The 24,827-nt window shown below is 36.4% G+C and overlaps 1 protein-coding gene across 1 annotated transcript in view; it reads left to right on the top strand.

Moving 5' to 3' along the window:
- The window catches only part of LOC5580274, a 45,327-nt gene that overhangs the window by 11,425 nt on the left and 9,075 nt on the right, over positions 1-24,827 (top strand). Inside the window, exons 2-4 of the mRNA XM_001662851.2 lie at positions 8,810-8,982; positions 9,573-9,677; positions 10,953-11,093. Coding sequence (XP_001662901.1) covers positions 8,810-8,982; positions 9,573-9,677; positions 10,953-11,093 — 419 coding nt within the window. The remainder of the gene's footprint in view (positions 1-8,809; positions 8,983-9,572; positions 9,678-10,952; positions 11,094-24,827) is intronic.

Below are 24,827 nucleotides of genomic sequence, written 5' to 3'. Positions count from 1 at the left end.
TGCACAAAGTCCTTTCAAAAGACCATTCAAATGGTCTAGGTTGCCTTAAAAAAGAAGACGGCAGTTATACTGTTGACTCTTCTGAAACACTGGAAGTAATGATGAGAACTCATTTCCCTGAATCGATCCCATATTCGGATGAAGAACAGGTCTCAGATGAGGCAAGACATGTATGGTCGATAAATGCCTATCAGAAAGCTTGTGAAATCTTCACGCCTTCGAGGGTCGAATGGGCATTGAGTTCTTTTCAGCCTTTCAAATCTGCCGGGAAAGATGATATTTTCCCAGCCTTACTGCAACAAGGAAAAGAGACGCTTTGTCCGCTCTTAACCGAAATATTCAAAGCAAGTGTTGCGCTTTCATATATTCCAAAAGCGTGGCAAAAGGTTCGAGTTGTCTTCATTCCAAAAGCTGGAAGAAAGGATAAAACAACTCCCAAAGCCTTTAGACCTATAAGCCTTTCCTCTGTTCTTTTAAAGACAATGGAAAAAATAATTGATGACTTCATCAAGTCAACAAGTTTAATAGAAATGTCTCTTTGTAAATACCAATTTGCGTATCAATCAGGTAAATCTACCATTACGGCGCTGCAGTCGCTGGTAAATAAAATCGAGAAATCTCTTGAAGCCAAAGAAATAGCCGTGGTGGCTTTTCTCGATATTGAAGGAGCATTCGATAATGCATCCTATAGCTCTATGAGTTCAGCCATGGAAGCAAGGGGCTTGGATAAAAGTGTTACCGAATGGGTTATGACCATGCTCAAGGGTCGCACAATTTCTGCTGATCTAGGAGGTGCGCAAATATCTATAAGATCTACGAAGGGATGTCCTCAAGGAGGAGTGTTATCGCCCTTACTGTGGTCTCTTGTAGTAGACGAACTCCTTAGAAATTTAATAGATCAAGGTTTTGAGGTAATTGGATATGCCGACGATGTGGCCATCTTAGTTTGTGGAAAGTTTGATAACACGATTTCCGATCGGTTGCAAACTGCGTTAAACATTACTCTCAAATGGTGTAGGAAAGAGGGGTTAAACGTAAACCCTTCAAAAACTACTATCGTGCCTTTTACCAGAAGGAAAAAGGTAAAGCTTATACAGCCTTCTTTGAATGGAGTTCAAATTCAATTTTCGGAAGAAGTTAAACACCTTGGTGTTACTTTGGATAAGAAATTGAACTGGAACTCTCATCTGAGCAAGGTCATAAGTAAGGGTACTAATGCCCTATGGGTCTGCAATAAAGCCCTAGGAAAAACTTGGGGACTGCGACCTAATATGGTAAACTGGATTTATTCAGCAATAGTCCGACCAAAAATTAGTTATGCTTCACTGGTATGGTGGCCCAAGACAAATGAGGTAACCGCTCAGAAGAAGCTGGCTAAGTTGCAGAGACTTGCTTGTATATCAATGACAGGGGCAATGAAAAGTACACCATCGGTTGCCTTGGATGCCCTTCTTAATATACTGCCTTTGCATCAATTCATTAAACTGCAAGCTGCAAAAAATGCCTTGCAGTTTATTCGTTATAATAAAATACTAGATGGTGATTTGATTGGTCACATGAAAATCATCAAGGAATTCAATTTGAATTCAGATAACAAAACAATAGAAGATTGGATGACAACGAAGACCAACTATGATGTTCCCTTTAAAGTGGTTAAACCAAGCCGCTATACTTGGGATTCTGGTGGGCCAAGTTTACGTGCAGGTTCTATTGTGTTTTATACCGACGGGTCAAAGATGGGCGACAATACCGGAGCTGGAGTTTTCGGCCCTGGTATCAGCAAGGTAATCGCTATGGGGCGCAGTCCCACTGTGTTCCAAGCTGAAATACAAGCCATCATTGACTGTACAAATGTTTGTCTCAAAAGAAACTATAGGTTTGCAAAGATCTGTATTTTCTCAGACAGTCAAGCAGCTTTGAATGCTCTAAAGGCATTCACATGTAGATCAAAGTTAGTGTGGGAATGCATTCTTTCTTTGAAGCAATTGGCCAGTAGGAACGAAGTTACATTGTACTGGGTGCCCGGCCATTGTGGAATTGAGGGGAATGAAATCGCCGACAATCTAGCAAGACAGGGTGCAGCTTCGAGCTTTGTCGGCCCTGAACCGTTCTGTGGTATTCCTGAGTGCACTCTCAGGATGAAACTGAAAAATTGGGAAATGTCCATGGTAGAATCCAATTGGAACGCCACGGATACATCCAAGCAAGCGAAAAGATTCATAAAACCCAGTCTAGCTAAAGCCCGGGCTATACTGAATCTTAATAAAGGAAATCTTAGGGTAATAACTGGCCTTATGACCGGTCACTGCCCAAGTAGGTATCATCTTAAAAATATAGGAAAAATACAATCCTCTGAGTGTCGTTTTTGTCAAGCTGAAGACGAAACTGCTGAGCATTTACTCTGCAACTGCGGAGCATTGCTTAATCAAAGAACGTTAACATTTGGAAAAGGGTTATTAGAGCCCTTGGAAATTTGGCAAGGTAGTCCTAACAGGGTAATAGACTTTATAAAACGAGTTGTGCCCAGTTGGGACAGTGTGACACATCAACCAATGTCTATCACATCTCAATTGTGAAAGGATATTTGATGAGCACCAAATAAATATGGGTCATACCACAATATTCCTAAATAATGGAAGCAGTGGTTAAAAAGCTTTACAGATGAGGGAAAAAAAAACATGTTGGTGTCCTAGCAGGTGTAGAGAAAAAGGCTCCTTTGGCAATTGCTAAGCTTAAAGAATTCTTTATGAAAAATGTGACAAAAATCACCCAGAACACCAAGAGAGATAATTCAAAAACCCGAAACACACAAAAGGAAGTAAGACTTAGTAACAGGAAACACCCTTTGTTCAAAGGTACACTGAAAATTTGTTATTTTTGAAGAGATATCGAGATTTGACTGCTTGTTTGAAAAACTTTGATATTTTTTATATGTTAATAAATACAGTTCGTGCTTATAGCATGAATGTCTCTGTTATTCGACATTTTTGGCACATTAACATGGATTACGGAAAGGGAAAGCAATTATGGCAGGTTTTCTTCTATTGTTGTTGCGAATTTAATTGTAATTATGTTGAGAGTCTTATGACAGAGGTTGGTACGATGTTTAATCAAAAATAAAATAGTAAGTGCAAATAATTTTATTTCATGGTACAATAATTTTAAAGCAAATAGGGGAATGTGGGACAAGATGAGCACCCGGGGCAAGATGAGCACCCCTAGTTTGTGTCGTTTCTACCGAATTTTTTCAATAAACTATTTGGGGTTCTGATGAATATCATAAAATTAATATGACGGCCATAAATTTCAGCAAAAAAATCAACAGCACAACGTAAATATTGTCAAAAATACATAGTAGTCCAAAAATTTACCTTTTCATATAAGATTTGTTCATTTGAAAGTGATATTTTTGTTGCGTAAACAAATTAATTCATACGTTTTTGGCCGTATAGTTATAGAACAATCTTCTGTAGATAATCAGGAGCAAAACTTTTATCAAATTTAAAAAATATTTCAATTGTTTTGATTATATTAATAAGTTTTCACCCTTGGGGCAAGATGAGCACCAAGTTCAAAATTAAGTAAAAGTGTGAAATTATAGAACCACATTTAGCTGTAGGCTTGACATACGGTATACACGGTGTGCCAGAAACCGTTATTAATGCAAAAAAATGTCCAAGAATTTGGCACCTACCATTCGAAAGATATAGTACTCAAGCATCTTCTCCGTGAATTTGAAAATATTTTAACGAGGGAATCGAAAATTATCGTGATTTGAAGGTTTTGAGCTGCTTTGGAAGTGATTTATACATACTTCACAATTTTCCCCACCAGTGCATCATTATTAATTTGTTAACTTGCCAAGTAACCATCAGCTTTGCATTAAGCATTCAAAACATATGATATCTAAGCATCTACTCTGAAAATTTGAGATGATTTTTTCGAGGCAATCAGAAGTTACAATGATTTACATAGTTACCATTATTTCTATGAAGTTCAAATAAGAGCTTATTTTTAAGGCTTTCCTATTAAAGTACATAATTAACAAATAAAAATGTTTATAGGACTGACACTCGGCATTCAAAAGATATAGTTGACTACACACACTAGTTGACTAGCATCTTCGAAGTTAGTTTGAGAAATCTTTATCAAAAGAAAATATAACAAGAGTACTTTGAAATTTTGGAAAAGCGAATTTTGAATATTTTTAATTAGCTCGTTCAATGTTTTTACCATTACTAAACCCAACAAATTCTTGTTAATATGTTAATCAATGTGATTAAAGAGCGTGATTGACCGCCCGCTGCTGCTTCTTTGTTATTACAAGACCAACTGTTCTTGCACAAGGAACCGACGGATGCTACTTAGGATTTGTTACCCCACCCTAAGTATGTAAGTAATGGAATTCTCATTCCCTGTACTAAGCAATATCGGCGCCGTTTGCGTCCTAATACAAGTCAATTTGGGTTATGGAATAAATGTATTACGTGTTGCCATTTCTGAGGAAGCTGTTGGAGTCCTCTGCACGTCCACAAGAAATCATTGGGAGTTTGGAAAATGGAAAAGGGTTATATTACAGGATTCGTCTTGGTAAACAAAACGCATAATTACAAGAGTTCTAGAGATCATCGTATCATATTCACTGGTTACACCTCTCCAAACATAATAAAGCCAACAAAATAGTAAATTAAATTAAATAAAAAGTTATTCTTTCATATGTAGCAAACTTGACTGACTCAGTATGACGACTTTGATGACGAATCATTCAAATATTTAATGATGATAATCATGCAACATCAATCTGAAACGTAATCTATCAGTATCTAAAGGAAAAGTCGATAGTTATAGCAAGTAACAATTCAAGAATCTAAATGTAAAACTAAACCGAATATGGGACTTGTTGCATTTAAATATTTCAAAACATGAAACAAGGTTTATTTCGACAATAACCGACTACGAACTATTATTTGAACAAATATAAAAACTTATCCCCTTTGTTGTCCACATAAATTCTGAACAATCATATTTAGCCCTTTTAGAACAGTTGCATAAAGCGATAATCCATCCTTGACTGAGCAACCACAACCACTTTCAAATTGTTCAGGTTAACCAATACGCTTATTTGGGCCATAACAAATCACTGCCCAGCAAAACGCCGAAAATTAAATCAAATTTTCAAAAAAATGAAGACATTTGCTAATGCTGTAACGAAGCACTACCTTTCTTGGATGAAAGATACAAGTTCAATACAAATCTGTTAAGTTAATTTGTGTCGCAATGATAAAATGCGTGTTGCGAACATTATATTAAACGATTGAAAAACAAATCTTAAAGACAGGTCCAAAACTAAAATATGCTCCAGTTATGTCGTCTTTTGATAAAGTTTTATCAAACCAGCTGCGAAAATGCTTGACTGCTATATCTTTTGAATACCGAGTGTCAGTCCTATAAACATTGTTAATTGTAAATTATGGACTTCAATATAGCAAAGCCTTATATAAGCTCTTATATAAACTTCATAGTAATAATGGCAAATTGACAAATCATTGTAACTTTTGATTTCCTCGAAGAAATCATCTCAAATTTTCAGAGAAGATTCTTAGATATCATATGTTTTGAATGCTTAATGCAAAACTGATGGTTACTTGGCTAGTTTACAAATTAATAATGATGCATTGGTGGGGAAAATTGTGAAGTATGTAAAAATCCCTTCCAAAACAGCTCAAAACCTTCAAATCACGATAACTTTCGATTCCCTCGTTAAAATATTTTCAAATTCACGGAGAAGATGCTTGAATACTTTATCTTTCGAATGGTAGGTGCCAAATTCTTGGACATTTTTTTGCGTTAATAACGGTTTCTGGCACACCGTGGTATACCCTTTGCACAAAACTATTTTTCTAAAAAATATATAAACAAACAACAAATTTAATCGTTTTTTAAGTAAAATCTTAGCAATTTGTGAAAAGTTATTTATTTTTTTATAAAAGTTTCGAAATAGCTTAGATAATACCGTCAGATATTATAGATAATATCTTCGGATATTGCAAGCATTGAAAAATAATAGTTTTCTTTAGTAAATTGCATCTTTTTATTGGGGTGCCCATCTTGCCCCGCAGTTTTTTTTGTCCGATGATAAAAAAGCTATTTTTCAACGTGTTATTTGAAAAACTATTTATCACTTTTTAAAACTTTTAATGGTTGGAGGTCAAAGTAATAATGTAAAAGATAAGGATGGTTACCAATTTCACCAAAATAAGAACGTTCAAGTAGGTTTAAACCGCGCATATCCTTAGGGTGCTCAATGCTCATCTTGCCCCACCTGACCCTACCCAAATTTCAACAGCATTTGAAGGGTGGAAATAAAGCTAAGAAAAAGATACAGGACTTCCAAGTTTAGTTCGTCACAGTTCTTAATTAAAGTATTGTGTGGCGCGAAAAATGCTCGCGTCGGCGCGCTTGTAGATCGTCGCAGCTACTTCAAATTGTTTTGGTGTCTTCTACGCGATCATGCCTTGGATAATCAAGAATAATCGCGCAGAAGACATCTACAAGCATTTTGAGCATACTTGTTTAGGAGAACGCTGTATATGCATCACTTAGAATGGTGAACGCTCGAAAGTTCACACACTTCAATTTGTCGCCTTTCTTGTAGATGGGACATATTACCCTTTCTTTCCACTTCTCCGGAAGTTATTCTGTTACACAGATTATGCTTACCAGCCGGTGCAAACAAAGAATTATTTATCCCATTATTGGTGGACTTAGCTCTGGACCATCCTTACCAACTGTCTTGTTATTTTTGAGCTGTTAAATGCCTCCTTCAAAGTGTTTGCTGGTTGGTTTCTAATATCCACAGCCTCATTGTCATTCAGATGTTCGCCGAAATGCTGCTTTCACCTTTCGATCACATTACTTTTGTTCGTCATGTTCCAAATCTTATCCCTGCACATATTGGCTCGCGGTATAATGCCTTTGAGGGTGCGTTGAGTTTCTGATGGAACTTTTGTGTTTCTTGAGACTGCAGTTTAACCATCGCCATATAGTGGTCAGAGTCAGTGTTAAACACAACAATCTGACTTTGGACTTAATATTGGAGAAGTATAGTCCATCAATCAAAGCATGTTCGATTTGTGGTCTTTTACGTTGTGGTGATCTCAAGGTGAACTGATACGAAAAGCCGTACCTGGACATGGAAATCTTAAAAAAAAACTTCAAAAATCCTTGGGACAACTGCTCTGAAAATAAATTAATGAAAAAATCCTAATTTAGTTCTATACCATTTAATTCCACTAGAGTTTGAATCCTTTGACAGATACGCGTATTTTGACCTAGAGGGTCTTGTCCCGGGAATCCCGGAACAAAAATCCCGGGATCTAAAAAATCCCGAATCCCGGGATATTTTCGAAAATCCCGGGATTTCCCGAAATTTCATGTTTAACTAGAAAATGCTGTTGTATTTTTTTCAAATAATGGCACAAAACAAGGGACATGTTTTTTTTGTGACTGTTGATGCAAGAATGTATTTTAGTTATTGCATTCAGCTTACTCTTCAAGAGTTTTATTGAGATTTAAGACCACTAATACTTAAACTTGTGTTTCTTCGGCATGTTAGTTACGTAATATTCAATAAACTATAACAGGTTTCTCTACGGTTTGTTCCATTTGTAAACAATTGATTTGGTGGTTGATTTTTTTTATCTTCCTGTAACCTTTTCAATTTGCCCGAAGTGCCTTACACTTTTCCTGGTCTAATGTGGCTGTAACGTCTAACATGGCTATTGTGCCAATCATTTAAAAGCATGAAGATTCCATATGACTAACAATCTAAATAAGGTGCACAATCGTGAGAGTGGATTTTAAAAGATTTCTTTGCAAAATTTGATAGTGATTGGTATTACCTACACCTTATGCATCACGATTGATTTTCGATTCAAATTAACTTAAACAAATTACCATTAAATTTGATTGCAGACAGGTGAAACTTTGATGAATTTCTAAGACTGCATTGTTGTTTTCCTAAAAGAATTCAAGAAGAAGAATTCACCTTTAAAAAACAGGTTCGGTTATTATAAAACTACTCTTTGAAACTGAACATTGCTTCAAAACCCGCTCTGATTGTTCTGTAGTCGTTTTGGAAACATTTGATTTTTGTCCCGGGATCCCGGGAAATTCCGGGATTTTTAAAAATAAAATCCCGAATCCCGGGATTTTTTCGAGTCCGGGAAACAAGACCCTCTATTTTGACCTCAACTAGAAAGCCGTCTACAGTGTCCAGTGTTTACTAGAAGTCAAGTCTAGAACACGACACTGAAGACGGCCTTACAATTGAGGTCGAAATACGCGTATCTGTCGAAGGATACAAACTCTAGTGGAATTAAATTAGTTTTTTTTATTCATTTTTTTATAAAACTGAACAAAGCGAAGATTTATTATTATTATGATCTTGAAACTTTGAAGAGATTCCCCGGGTGTATGTTGAGGAAGAATTGTAGTAGGAATAACTGGAAAAATATCTCCACGGCATCCTTAGAGCTATTCATGAAGAAATTCTACAACCTTCGTGAACCATTGTTGTGTTTCCAGGCAAATTCTTACATTCCTAGATGACATAGATTTGTATCTCCAGTGAAATTTTTGTCGAAAAAAATCTTAGAGGAATAATTTTGTCACGGAGCTTTGGTAGATTCCTGTTGAAATCCTTAACAAAAGCTAGGAGTCTACGAAAACTTTCATATAATGCAATTACTTTTTTTTAAGATGAATGATTATTTTATATAACAAACAAATTGAAATCTTCTTTCTGCAGCTTTTCGGTCGCTTTGGTGATTGCTGCTGTCGCCGGACCGCAGTGGTTGTTCACCGAAGAAAAACTCAACAACCGAAGCTACAATGGCACCATGAACTACAACGCCAAAGACGAAGGTATCTATCTGACCAAGTATACCAAGGCCTCCCTCTGGACGTTGTGCAGCAAGATGGGTAAGTTTCTACATAGTGTCTTTAAAAAAAAAATGAAATCGTCACCGTCAATCGTCTTGCAAGATTCGCACCAAGAACGATTCGCACGGAAGAAAATTGAATCGAGAAAGCCGATAATCAGAGAGGAAATTACTGCAGACGGAAGTGGCGCAATGTTTTACGCCGCCCCCACAGTCGTCATTGGTTGCGGGTTGGAGGTTTGGTTTGATCTCCTTCTAGGAGGAGTTTTTCTTAACGCCGTTTGCGACTTATTGATGTCAGAAGAGAGCGAAACTATCGCACATCGATATAAATTATCGATGATGTAATCGTGCAATCGATGTTTGAATTTCCGCCAGAATGTATCAGCACAAAACTTAATACTGATGAATACTTCAACTATTGTTTTTTTTTTTCAAATTCTATGAACATTATGCAAGATTACCGTGGTCGTATTAAAGATCAAATCTTAACTAAAAAATTCTAAATCTAAGTTCGTAAGTAAAACCTGAGTGATATGTGAGTCAAAACAGTTTTTAAATAAGATGAAAGATTTATATTTGAACCTGTAGATTTTTTTTCCCAGCTCAAGCTCTTTCATTTTCCTACAGGCGGGGCCAATCTGGGTCATACGGAGTTTCAATGCACCACCATCGACTACTTTCCCCAGGAAGACTACAATCCGGATCCGCAAGATTCCACTAACGCCATCCCGTGTAAGTGTTACCCCCAGTCAGTTAGACAAAATTACTCACAATAGAAACTTGATTGAATTTTCCCGTACACTAAACCACTTTAGGACAATAATACGGCGCACGATTGATTTCCGATAAATCGGGTATATAGATTGCAGCCCTTCTAGAGGGGCTGGTAATAGAATTATTAAAGTCTATCACCCCCGACACTGGCCGATCATCATTGGCTGGAAGCAATAGTTGTCCCTCCGTTTGTATCTTCACCATTTCCCATGTCCAGAGTTGGAGCCTTTGATGTTTGCCCCAAGCCATATTATTATGTTACCGACAAGTACTGTCCAACGATACACAGAGGTCCAGTTTTCTTAAAAGTTGTCAAAGCCCAATTTCCGAACGTTTCAATCTGCCGTTATCTCTAATTTATTAACTGTTATTGTAGGTACATATATTAAATAACAGTAGGACAGTTTCTTCATATCTTACAAATTACTCCCCGTGAAGATATCTCGTTCAAATGCTCTTTTTTTGGTCTAAGGAACCGATTAGATAAAAATCCTCTTGCCTAAGTTTATCTTAATTCCTTTTTTTTGAGTTAGGAGCCTTCAAATATATGAAAAACAACAATTTTGATTAAATGTTGTACTACGAAAACCAAAATATCGTAACTATGCCCAATATAGGGTCTATAAAATATTAGGAATGCCTAATTTGCCGGGATTTTTTTTCCAAACTGGACCACCGTGCGATATTATCGTTGCGCAGCTTCCGTTCACAACCCGATGAGGTTTTTTTTCGAAATTATCCCACGTGGTGAGATAGCCATCGAGTGAGTGCTTAACCGGAGGATTGTACAGGAGCTTTGATTTCAGTGAGTTCATCGAGTGGAAGGTGTTGTGTGTACGATTCAAGCAAGCAGGGTCAGATGATAGGAACAGCATCAGTAACAAGTAGGAGGACTTAGAAGCAGGGCAAACATTGATCCCATTATAAGTGAGGCATGCATTTTGGGTCATTAGGAAGCAGCCGTCTGTGGAAGCTGGCTTAATCAGATTTCTCATTTCGATGATAACACTACATGAATGATTCAAGGTGCGAGATGGTGTTCCCCTCGCAAAACTAGGTTAAGCAGAGATAGGGAATTTGTTACGCATTGTAGGTACAGATATGCTTTAGGATAGTTTAGTCCACGACAAGGAATGGGTGTGGGGTAGAAGAACCGGAACCGAATCAAAGTCACACCTTTAAAAATAGCCTTCAAGGATTTACGGCCTAATTCAGATTCGCTCTAATTCACAGACACCGTAACCCATTCATCGCCATTCTTCCTGGTGTCGAACGTGGTGCTGGTCATCAGCTATGTGCTGTTTCTGTTGGCCATGTGTTCATCCAGGCACAAAATCTGTTACTTCGTATCCGGGGTGCTATTTATAATAACAGGTAAGTGCAATTCATTATTGTTTTTTTTATTTATACTACCTAGTTGTGTAACCCGAAATTTATCACCTTTATTTTAACCTTCCCGACAACCAGATTGTACGTATAACGGAATCACTTTTTGCGTTATGTGATGCTTATATGTCGAAAGTTTCACGTATAAGGTGCGAAAAGGCCTTATACGTACAAATGTGGAGGCGATATATGTTCATTTTTATATGATGAAAAATAGCATGCAATACGAGTGTATCGATTTTATTGCGAATCAATCTGTACTCTTATGCGACTTAATTTATGATAACAAAGTTCATTTGACAGCTGCTACGGATTGATCCGACTATCTTTGTACAAGTATACGGGGCGAAACAAAATGTACATATGAACTCATAACGTTTTATGCGAGAAAATCCATCAATCAAACGATTTCATCCACCATGTAGTGCGGGTGTGATGCAATTTATATAAACAAACGACTTTGTTCGTAAACTGTTATGCGACTTCTGGTTGTCTGGGTTCCGGCTGTCGAGCAGATTCTCATCGTCAGAAGCACCACGCAGATATTGTGTACGACAAGCGAGGTTCTGCATTAGTATTTTACGAAATTAAACAACGCGGCTTCTGATTCAGTGTTAATGATTTTGTACAATGCTATTAATTTCATGCTGTCTCTCAATATTTATGTTCAAGTGTATTACCATGACCCCACAGTTATGGATCAAATAGTGTGGAGTTCCAACCGTCCAAGAATCGTTTCGAATTGGAACTTCGGTTAGTAAACTGTTTTGTGTGTAATATTTACATAGGATTGCATAAAAATTAAAAATTGTATCGATTCCTGAAAACCATATTATGGATCAATTTTCATATTATGGATCAAATTGTGATATATTACGGATCAGTGCGCAAAATCAAGAGATTTTCAACTCAATGCATCTGTATTGCATGGTATGGCGAAAGTTAACAATGTGTCACATATAACTGCAAAAAATAGCAATAGTGTTAGAGCTGGAAACAAGGGTAAATAGTTATTTATGCAACAAGTTGCAAAATGATGATTTTTTCAGCACGAGTTGTACATTTATTCAACGAGGCTCGCCGAGTTGGATAAATACAACGAGTGCTGAAAAAATCGAGTTTTGCAACGAGTTGCATACAATATTTTTTGCTATTACGAAAAATGCCGTTCAAGCTGGATCATTTCCAGAAGCACAAACAAACATTTCAACAGAAACCACGTGGGCATACATCCATGTGTAGTATCATTTCAGTATTTTCCAATCGCGTAGGCTGCGACATAGTTTCTACGAATGTCACAAATTTTCAATGTAACATCATACAGACCCATGTTCCTTGTTGGAGGACAAAACAGGTAACTGAAACTGTACGCCCCAGTAGCGGGTTCTGCTATCACCTCAATGAATGCTTGACGATTCGTTCCTAAACCAGTTTTGGAAGATCGGTCAATCGTTAGAAAATGCAGTTCGCCGAAAATTGATTTTTCTCTGTATCCATGGAAGATACCATGCCTAGGAAGTAGGGCGCATTAGAACGCATCCGGGTGCGAATCGAATGCACCACTTCTGAAGATATCTCGCAAAGATTCTGAGAAAAATCCAACTTCAGCAAGGAATAGATTCTAACTTTTTATTGCTCCGACAATATTACCAGTCTTACACCTGGATCTCACATAAGATATAGAATCAGATGCTATGGCAGAATAGACTGGGATATTTGTCTGACACCTCCCAGACAGAACTGAAAAGTGCTACTTTTCAGCACCGAAACCAGTGCTGAAAAGTAGCACTTTTCAGCATTGTTTTTTTTGATAGGAAAAGCAGGCCATTATGTTGTGCATATTATCAATGAAAAGTTGATTGATTTGCAACGGAATCGCAAAAAAGCCCTTTTTTGTGATACTGCATTGTAGTAACTGAGACATGTACTGTTTTCGCTCCACACCATGTTTTCCACCCATTTTTGTCTGCTAAAAATGAAATTTACAAACCTTGATGTTTTATTAGTTTTATTCTTAGTGCTATTGTCTTAAAATTTCGAATCCAATGAATAAAATAGCAGAAATCTACATTCTTTGGCAGTGATCCATAACCGTGGTAAACAATCATTTCCTGGTCCATATTATGGATTACTAGTTAGAAGTGCTAATATTCGGTATTTAGAATCAACAATCAAGAAAAATGTTTTCCAAAGATGATTTCATACTAAATCGAAGCGAACGAGCATAAAACATGCTTTAACATTTAAATTTTACTACCTGTGCACACTGTAGCCGTCGCTGAAAAAACGTGATCGAAATTGTTTTGACCTTGAAAACATGATTTTAGTACTATAGTGTCTTCGGGAAAGTTTTTCCATAAAATAATCGCTATTTTATGAAAGTGTCAGTTTGGTGATTAATCCACCTATAAGTGAGAACGAAATTTTATTTTTCGTATTTATGAATTTAAAAATAAACTTTATTCGGGAAAGTTGTAGGTAATATTAGAAGAAACAACTTTGCTGAAGACACCGTATGCATATTTTTTGATTTTCATGTACATTTGTGGAGTTTTTTGTGGAACACCCCTAAAAATCACTTTTTTCATCATAACTTGGTTGGATGATTTTTTACAATTTTCAATTGTTCTAGTGTTATTTGTTACTTGCAAAAAGGCATAACTTTCTCCAGAAGAGCATATTTTTTTCTCTCATACTTTTCGAGTTATTGAAGGTTTTATATAAAATTTTGCACCTTTTTGACACTAAAAATCATTTGGACGCGCACATTTCCGCAGTCTGAAACATGTTCATCCAATGGTTTGAAACTAATACTATGAAATGCAGAGAAAGCCGCTTTTAGCCTGCTTTAGCCTGACGGTCAAAAGAAAGTCTGAAAAAATGTTTACTTACATGCAGATATAATTTACACTTATTCACTACCCCCTATATTGGCTTAACTTGAATATCTGGCATCACTGTATCGAATTTTATGCAATCAAATCAACAATGACATCAATCAACAACAGATCGGAATAATCTGTTCAGACAGGTTTACCACAGACAAACAGACTAAATATCATACACTCTTTTCATCATTCGCTTTTCTAACGTTAGTTTCATTTATGAAGTAGGTGGTCAATTAGGGATTCCGGCTGCGACTACTTTTGCTGAATACTGATTCAACGGTACTACATCGATCAGAATCGGTAGGGTTCATGGACAAAAGGTCGAAAGACAAAACGTCGAAAGGACAAAAGGTCGAAAGACAAAAAGTCGAAAGGACAAAAGGTCGAAAATGATTTGCTTGGTGAGAAATTTTTCCTTCTTTGAAAAAAGATTTTCGACCTTTTGTCCCTTCTTTTTTGTTCTTCGACCTTTTGTCCTTTCGACCTTTTGTCCTTTCGACCTTTTGTCTTTCGACCTTTTGTCATAGATTCATCGGTAGTACTAGTAAAATACGGATAATGAAATTTTTTCCCACTAAACCAATAAAAAATGTTATAGTTTTCGTTTGTGGAGAATGAAAAAATATACATTTGTTGAAATATTTTAGAATATTAGTAATAGTTATCGTGTCATGTGATTTGCCATTACCAGAACCGCTTGATTTATGATACGATTGGCGAAGGTTATTTATCAGCATCATACAAAATAAAACAGCGGAATTACTGAAATCTTAAGATGATCATATTAAAGATCATGTAACAAAATTTGTTCATACATTTTTCTATGATAACATTTTGTTGAATTTGTTCATTTGTGGTGATCGAACCCATGTATAAAAGGGACATTAATAAATTACAACCTGCTTACACTGCTCATCTACACCTACTTGTCCCATTTTCTGTGTAAACCTTATGAGCTGCGAGCCAAATATGCGTAGAACGGCAGTACACGAAAACGATTGTGGATTGTTTCTTCATAATTGTGTACATATGTTTTAATGCGAGAAAATCGGTAAGTATGCATTTCAAACTGTTTAATTGCTTTTTGGTTTATATGAGTGGCACCCAATATCAGCATCCGTACTAGCTTTGGCTGAGTTTAAATTGATATTTCGAATATTTAAGTTGTCATTACGATTAATCGATATTTTGAATCAATGTTTGGAGCATCTAGAATCGAATGAATTGATTTTCTTAATTCGAGTTTTTGATTCGATTTATTTTGTAGAAATCGATAAATGTTTCTTAATGAATTTATGGGAGAGAAACCAAATTTTTAATTAGTGAATTTGTTGTATCGAATATGAAAACTGATTTTATTGAAAGATGTTGGTGTCGACTGCTAATTCATTTGATCCCATCCCAAACTTCATAAATTTCAATTCAAATATATAGATGCAAAGGATTCGATTAAATCGATAAATAGATTCGACAGTTCAAATGTGAATCGATTCAGTAACATCGATGCTATGGAGAAATTTGCTCAACGCTTTGTACACTGAATCCTTATACGAGGAAGTGAGGTAATTGTTGTTGTTGTTGTTTGAGAGGGAATTTAACCCGAAGGTCATTCGTCCCTTTAATACTAATGAGGTAATTTCTTTCTTGGTCTCTATTGGATAGTTGACCGAAGAGGCTCAAGAGGATGTAACAAGGATATTAAGAATTGCAGGGAGGATCGCCAGAATTGATACTGACTAAGAATTATTACACTGTTTGTTGGCGACATCAAATCCTGTGATTACATCTTGTGTTTCCTTATCAGGATGGGAAAATCTTTTGGTTAAAAAAGATAACGAACAAACCAGTGATAGCGGAGCTAAAAATAATGATGATAATCTTAAACATTAATATTTACTGATTTATGGATTGCATATGAATTTTAAAGGAAAAAATAAATGTTTCATAGTTATATTATACATTTTAATTTTTGCTGCGAGCTCCGAAAAATTCTAAAGAAAGGACTGAGACTTCCTGCAGAAAAAATAGCAATAAGTGTTTTTCTGCAAAAAATAAACAGCTAACGTTGGGATGGTGAACGACGAAAAGTGTGTTGGATATATTATCTGTTTGTCTGTGATAAACTTGTCTGAATAGATTATTCCGACCTTTTGTTGATTGATTATATTGTTGACTTTATTGCATAAAATTCGATACAGTGATGCCAGATATTCAAGTTAAGCCAATATAGGGGGTAGTGAATAAGTGTAAATTATATCTGCATGTAAGTAAACATTTTTTCAGACTTTCTTTTGACCGTCAGGCTAAAGCAGGCTAAAAGCGGCTTTCTCTGCATTTCATAGTATTAGTTTCAAACCATTGGATGAACATGTTTCAGACTGCGGAAATGTGCGCGTCCAAATGATTTTTAGTGTCAAAAAGGTGCAAAATTTTATATAAAACCTTCAATAACTCGAAAAGTATGAGAGATAAAAATATGCTCTTCTGGAGAAAGTTATGCGTTTTTGCAAGTAACAAATAACACTAGAACAATTGAAAATTGTACAAAATCATCCAACTAAGTTATGATGAAAAAAGTGATTTTTAGGGGCGTTCCACAAAAAAATCCACAAATGTACATGAAAATCAAAAAATATGCATACGGTGTCTTCAGCAAAGTTGTTTCTTTTAATATTACCTACAACTTTCCCAAATAAAGTTTATTTTTAAATTCATAAATACGAAAAATAAAATTTCGTTCTCACTTATAGGTGGATTAATCACCAAACTGACACTTTCATAAAATAGCGATTATTTTATGAAAAAACTTTCCCGAAGACACTATAGTACTAAAATCATGTTTTCAAGGTCAAAACAATTTCGATCACGTTTTTTCAGCGACGGCTACAGTGTGCTGTGGGAGCTTATGAATGCTGACGGCACTTCTTACAGAAAACGACCATATAATGATAGCTGTGTGGTAACATCTAAACATTTGTCAAAAACACCGTTATTTAGCGGTTGAATGTTGTGCTTAACATTACAAACGGAAGAAGACAAATAGTATAACATGGGAAAAATATGTTTTACGTCAACGTTTATGTTTTGAGCGAGTTATCCGATGTTAATCGCCAAAGTGATCCGTCACTGTGGGTGATCCGTAACTGTGTGGGCATGGTATATCAATAACATTGGAGATTTGCATGCCTATGAATCGATTAGAGGGCAATAAGTTAAAATTTCTACGTAATGTTTCCAATGGCAGGCAACATTATTGAAAGATATGAGCAGCAATACGATGGACATCTGAATGCAATCGAACAATACAAAAATCACCAAAATAGTGAAGATGGAACGCTGAATGCTTCGAAATCAAGTATTAGAATTGCAAACTTTGTTTCTTACTTCAGATACAATAAAGCAAGGAAATGCACTTTCAAATTCACTGTTCAACATTATGCTCCAGGGTGTGATTAGAACACCTAGCGTGCAGAGGAACGAAACTATGAAGACCATCAATTCATCCAAAATAAAGTACATGGTTGCAGATAGAGAATGAGGCAAGCAGATCACGGTGTGTTTCGTAGAGCAATTTCAAAACAAAAAATTCGGCATGTCTGAAATTTTGACACAAGAAAGCCATGATTGTCCCCTTTCCCAACCAAAACGAAAATAATCGGTCGGGGGGTCTAGAACAAATTTTTTTTTTCATTTTTTTACGGAGTTTGGTATATAACTTAACTTTAGAAAGAACCTTGGGTCGTTTTCAACCCATTTCAAAATTCAAATCATTGTAACTTTTGATTAAAATATCCTAGCAATTTGACGTTTTCTGACAATTTAGTATTTTTTGTGAGAATATTGATTTTTGCGGAAACAAAAGTTTTGAATGGCCCCTTGGGAAGCCTCCATGAAAAAAAGTTACAAATTGTGACTTAGGGTCGTTTTCGACCCGTAAATTCAAACAGCTTTAAAAAACAGTGTGTCGACCGGATTCAGTTCTGTTGTAAATGAAAGGTACACATGTCGATTTTCGGAAACCCTTCTGGATATCCGGAATTGCGTTACTGTGGCCACCGGAAACCTGCTACATCTGAAAAAAGTTCCTATAGAGAGACCCTTACTTTGACAACCTGTAGTTTCGTAACTAAACAAGTTATCTGAACCGTCCTCATATTGCTGAATTGATATTTACGTGGACTGTTAATAGAGATTCTCAAATCATTTAGTTATTCATACCCGGAACATCCGAAAAGTAAGTTTTCATCGCAGTTTTGTATATGTAATTCACATCGGTACTATTCGGTTGATGGATATTTCTCTGTAATAAAGAAACCAACTACCGGTGCACATCCCTTGAAAAATTCGGTCCAGTATGGTCCATGCGGAACCGGTTTCTGGAGTCCCGGAAGGTGGCCAATCTGGACAATTCGATGAAATTACTCGGATTTATGTCAAAAAACCAAATGTAGTGTGTCCAACTCATAATGATTTATTATGTTTGAATGTATTTTGCCAAAAGAATGAACTGATGGTTATTCTGGTCCTTTTGGAGCACCGAAATGACCACCGGAAAACTCGTAATATGAAACCACTAAGTTTTAGCACCAAAATTAGGTATGCGACGGCTCAAACTTCATGATTATGAATCCCTGTGACTCTTCTAATTCAATTATAACGACAACTTGAACGTTTTTTTGTAAGATTAGCATCTAAAGTCGATCGAGTTGGCGCTTTTATAAGTTTTGAACACAACATAGCTATACGAAACATAGGGCCTTATTTTATAAGTTGAGTCGATCAAAAACGACTCGACTGGAGTCACTGTCGACTAAAAATTTCGCTCGACTTGGCGCTGTCACTCGAGTTTATCGACAGTTGTCACTCTATGTGACTGGATTACTATAGGAGTCGACGGGTGACATCTGAAATATGCATGCTTACTTTGATCGACAACGATTACAGACGAGTCACGTGAATTCGCTCGAATTAAAAAATAGACCCCATAGTACTTGAGATCTGCTGGATATAAATAGCAAACAAGTCTGTATGCATTAAGGGCTTGTTCAAAAATTTCATAACGCTGAAGGGGGTGGGTGGGTATCCACAAAATGTTAGAGCTCATACAAAATTTTCAAAATATTCATACAAAAAGTGTTACGAGGGGGTGGGTGGGTGTCAAAAATGGCCGTTTTCGGCGTTATGAAATTTGTGAACAAACCCTAAAACTAAAGTGATGTTGGTGCTAAAGTGCATGGGAATGAGTTCATAGTTGTTAAAGCATTTATTTATATCTTCATTAACGAGATTTTTTATCCATGTGCTAGTTCATCTTGGGACCAACGGCTTCACTTCTCTTCCGAAGGAAGTCGTCACTATGACTCTTTGGATTCGATCCCAGGTGCTCGGCGTGAGAGGCGTGTATTCTAACCACACTACACCAGGTCCGTCCCCTTAAATCATTTGTTTACCTTGGAACACTAGTGACAATTGTGTTTCCAGATATTCGTCCAGGAAATCATCTGGGTATTCTTTCCAGGATTCCTCTACGATGTTTTCCCGGTATTCTTTTGTAGAAGCGGTATCTCAGCAAGCATTGATAATCAGTTGCTAGCCAGACATCGCACGCGTCGGACGTATTTCTTTACTTTCTTCGCTCTCGTTCGCATTCTGTGAAAATGTCCGGTGCGCAAAAAAACACCCTAGTGGTCGATTTTAGTGTTCTCCCGGTGCGCCCTGAAGTGGCCAAAGCTCAATCGTTTTTGGAGAGTGAAATAAATCACCAACATGCGGATGTTAAAAGCATACAGTTGCATCAGTCGTTAAAGGCTACTCGCAGCGAAAAAGGGTAGATTACGATGAAATGTATGCTCCTGTCGTTCACTATGATTCGCTGTGATACCTTCTCGCACTATTTGCCAAGCACAATCTGGCGATAGACCAGATGGACGCGGTTACTGCCTTTCTGCAAGGGGATCTTGACGAAGAGATGTACATGGAGCAGCCTTCATGCTTCGTTGACGAAAAAAGAAGACGATGGTGTGCAAGCTGAACAAGGCGTATGGCACAGAACAGATAGCCATCTTAAAACAAAATGTATTTTTCATCTAGAGTACAAGAAAATGTGGAGAAGAGTAGGCGAATAAAGCACTGTTTGCCCCACTGGAATTTACAGTGCAGGATATTGACGTTAATTTCGTCTAAAATGATCTGCCTCGCTCGTATAATTTGTTTGAAGTTATGTCAACACCATTGATTCGCCAGCACAGTAAGCCTTGCAGCCTTGCAGTGCACATTTGTCAACAAAAGCCTGACACACTTTAAACTGCAAATCTGAACATTTTCCGATGTTTATTGGCTTTTGACGTTCTTTTGGATTTCTTTGGGGATATGTTAGCTAAATCATGTGGTAACTGGTAATACCCTTTATGTGCGACTGGAGTTTTAGACTTGAAAAAAAAACAACCTCCCTCGCCACTGTGAATTAATTGGTTATCAAACTTATATCGAAAAAAATAACGCTAATTTCAATCATGTGCACCTTTTTCGTCCACCGTTTAAAGCAATAAATATATGTCAAACATAAAGTTCTTCTACATGTTGCAGCACACAGTTTTTGCTTGATGAGGTCGATTTTTTTCAACAAAATCGCCTTCACGCAACGACTCTTCCAACACGATCGCACTTACACTCTCGTGAAGGATACGGTTGAAATTATTCAATGGGCCTTTTCACAAACTTCGTAAAGCTAGAGGGGGCTGGTGGGTGTCGTTAAGATGTTACTGCTCATACATTTTTTTTAGATTACTCATACAAGAAAGCTTTACAAGAGGGTGGGTGGGTGTTGTAAATGGTCATTTTCAGCGTTGTGAAATTTGTGAACGAACTCAATATTCAATTCCAATGTATCGAGTTTTGTTTATTACTCTCCACCAAATGATTGCTATGATGTAAATGAAGAAAAAACCACCGATGTTCAAATTTTTAGACGAGTGCAAGGTTGATTAATTTATCGCGGTGTTATGTTATTTAGTTTCCTTGAATTTAATTAATACAATTCTACTCTGCTTTGGCACCACAGTTTGGAATGCATAAAAAGATTTATCTCCTAGTCCTTAGATTTAATGCCCGACATGGCACGTTGTATAGCGCATCAGATTCGCTATCCAGCAAGAATACAATGGCTGACGTTTGAGGAGGAGAAACGATTACCGGATTCCAGTGTTCAACCAGAGTCGTGTTCTACAAAAGTAGAAAAACTGAAGTAAATTTCTTGGTAGTTATTGTTTCTTTATTTGATGAAACTTACACTATTCTTTGGTCATTTATTCCTATGAATTTCTTAATTAGTGCGGGTCGAAGTGCGGAATTACGTCAGATCGATTAGGTGTCTTAACTGCACTTGAGCGTGAGATGACGAATAAACGGGGTGTAGATCCCCAACTAATCCGAAATAATCACATACTTCTTAAATTAATATATTTATAAAATGCTTGACTTCAGAAATGCAATTATTATCCAGCAACATTTGTAAGTTAAAAAAATATAAATGTCACAATACTTAGTGAGGTAAAAACTTGATTAAAAATATGCTTAATATTTGAAAAATTTTAATGTTTATGACGACGTTATTTTCCTTAGATAGATGTTTTGTGTGATACTGATTCTTTTTAGCATTTATCGGACTTAAAAGTTTCTTCCAATAAGGATTAAACCCCCTAATGACGTATTATCCTGGAGATGGGTCAAAGTTTGAATCAATCCTATACGATTTTTTACATGAGCTCTTATGTTATTTCTGGTTGTTTGCAAACTTCGAAATTTTCGGTTTTGAAGATGACATAAATGAGACAAATGGCTCAATCAAGGTGTTTGCTGAAATATAATCTGTGATTATATCATAATATAGAGTTTTTTTCTGTTCAAAATCCTCTAAATCTCAGAAAAAACATTTAGAAAACTTTTGAATTACAAACACATCAAGCGTTAAAGCCACCTACCATTTATTTTTAATTCTAAAAATGTAAGTTTTTAAGAAATCGTTCTTCACTCTAGATGGTTTACCCTCTTCTTTGTATGCTTATCGTAGAAAAGAAAGATGCAAAAAACTTGACGGAATGTGATCGAGAACAATGTTTGATTTGCATGATCATTAGTACGTGATTAGTACTTATTGTTGCTTATAAATAAATGAAAGTCTGGAATATTGTAAGAAAATTGCATGATATTGTTTTCTAACATTTGTGCAGTACAACATTTACGCATTGGCCGATTTTACTTACAAAATGATATTGCTGTTTGCGTTTGAGGTGCAAATTATGTCCAACTAAGCTTCAAACGCGGTAAAACAAACTAATCAAAGGACACTTAGCAACCATGATCGATATCACCGCCAACCTAGCAAAAAAATCAATCTTTGACTTCACCTTCCTTGTGAAAAATCTTACCGCGTTTGGTGTTCCCGCATTTGATATTTGCGTTTCAAACGCACACAGCAATACATAATCAAACTTTTGAGTTATAACAAAACTCAGATTCAGACAAAAATTACAATATTTTTAATAAGCAATCATTCTTAAATGAACTGATTAAAAGCAATATACCAAATATCATAAATTTGGGTTGTAGAATTACTTTTTTCAGCAAAACTTCTTCTTTTCAAAATATTTTAAAATTGACAAATTGACGTTTTTTTTTACAAAATTTGATGTTTGCGATAACTAAAAAAATGTGTGTAAAAAATTGTGAATTTTTAGCTAAGTAAAATCTAAGTTATGCCTGAGAGTTCTGTTTGATCTTTCGACCTTGACGCTTGCTTCTGCGGGAGCGGATGACGAGGGCAGGATCAAACATATCGCGCGTCGGTCGAGTGAAGATAAAAATTCGGCGATCGGTTAGTTCTGTTTGATCTTCCGACCTTGACGCTTGCTCCTGCGGGAGCGGGTGACGAGGGCAGGATCAAACATGTCGCGCGTCGGTCGAGTGAAGTGAAAAAGTTCCGCGATCGGTTAGTTCTGTTTGATCTTCCGACCTTGACGCTTGCTTCTGCGGGAGCGGGTGACGAGGGCAGGATCAAACATGTCGCGCGTCGGTCGAGTAAAGTGAAAAAGTGCCGCGATCGGTTAGTTCTGTTTGATCTTCGACCTTGACGATTGCTCCTTGGCAGTGCGACAAGAAAGCCCGAGCAGTCGTCAGTTGTTTTCCCTCTCGGGTCGTGCGCCTATTTTCTCTGAGTGCTTTTATATAGCCGAGCAAACGAGTTAAGCTGAATGCGGATTGTTGTTGCTCAGTCAAGGATGACGGATCAATTGGTGAGCTCGTTCCATGCTACTATTTCTAATCTATAAAATATGTATGACTGCACATTTAATCGATACAACGGTAGGACGTAAATATGATTTTTCAACAAACTATGAATGGTTCGTCACTGTGAGTGTCGACATAAACTCTAATTCATGAATTATTTATATTTTTTTGTTTTCAAAACACCCCTTTCTTTTTATCTTTATTTTTGTAATTATAAAAAAAAACTTTGAATGGTTCGACACTACAAGTGTAGACTTGCGAAAGGTTCACTTTATTCAACAAACTTTGGATGGTTCGCCACTGTAAGTGTCGGCATAAGAATAAGAGTGTTCTATGATGTTCCAGCCAATCGAGTTTTTGTTTCTTTTCAAATAAGTAAAATATAATAACACATGCTTTCGTCCTGACAGCTGTAGGAATGTTACATTTAGATATTTGTTCAACAAACTTTGAATGGTTCGCCACCTCAAGTGTCGGCATAATTTTCCTTTACATAGAAATTGTTCATATCAAATGAAAATATTATATTTTCATAAAAGCATATTTATATTTGACAAAAAAAACTATTTATCATGGTCTAATCACTTATCAAAGTGAATCCTTTGACCCAACGATCCTCCCCATTAACAAACATCCTTCCCAGTAACCTTTGTGGAGATGCAGAGGCAAACACGGTCTCTAAATAGCAAAGGTTACACACTACCCAAGTAACACCAAAAACATCTTTCTACGCAACATGTAGAAGATAATGTTTTACAGGAGAATTATAGGTGAAATCCATAACAGCTTTTGTAATATTAAAGCTATAAAATAGTTTTCCTAAAACATATTCCACTCACACATAAAATAAAAAAGTGACGAATTGTCTTGGTAAAAATACAGTTCCATGAGCGTTAATATAGCTTTATAAGAACTTATTACCATTGATACAAAAATAGGATTCTAAGATGTGTTATTTTTTCATTGGTTTCCTACCAAATGCACCAATATGAAGAGAATTGTCGTCAGAGAATCGTTCAATTTGTCCTGAATAATTTTTCCCGTCTGTCGGTGTTTTCTTCCTAAATTCGGATACCCTGTCTCGTGATGGCAATGAAAGATCAGCTGGTAAAAGCTATACAGACGACATGAAATTGAGCTTCTTTTCGAAGTATTCTAATATGAGATAGAATTATTATCATTAGGTCGGAATAACAGGATGCTGAAATACTTTATCATCCCGCAAACAATGGTATACTACACTTGTGAAAATGTTTTCGAAGGCGTGTTTCTCCGTTAATCGCACCTTAGTCTGATACCGGACAGTTTCGTCTCGAGTTCTACAACTTACATTATTCCTAATGTGGCCGTATTACTGTTTTTCGTTCCGTTTCGTACAGTCTACTACACTCGTGTTGGAATACATTTCTGCCATTTATGAATGTCCCAAAATTGGTTCAAAATCCTTGGTAGATTATTTCATGCTCTTAAAACAAATATATTTGATGAAATAGATGCTATTATGTTGTTTGCCTTCATCATTTTTACTGCATTGTTTACAAACAAATAA

Source organism: Aedes aegypti, chromosome 3 (genome assembly GCF_002204515.2).
Source record: "Aedes aegypti strain LVP_AGWG chromosome 3, AaegL5.0 Primary Assembly, whole genome shotgun sequence".
NCBI lineage: Eukaryota > Metazoa > Arthropoda > Insecta > Diptera > Culicidae > Aedes > Aedes aegypti.
Note: the sequence above shows the minus strand (reverse complement) of the source record. Positions and strands in the feature narration are given on the sequence as shown.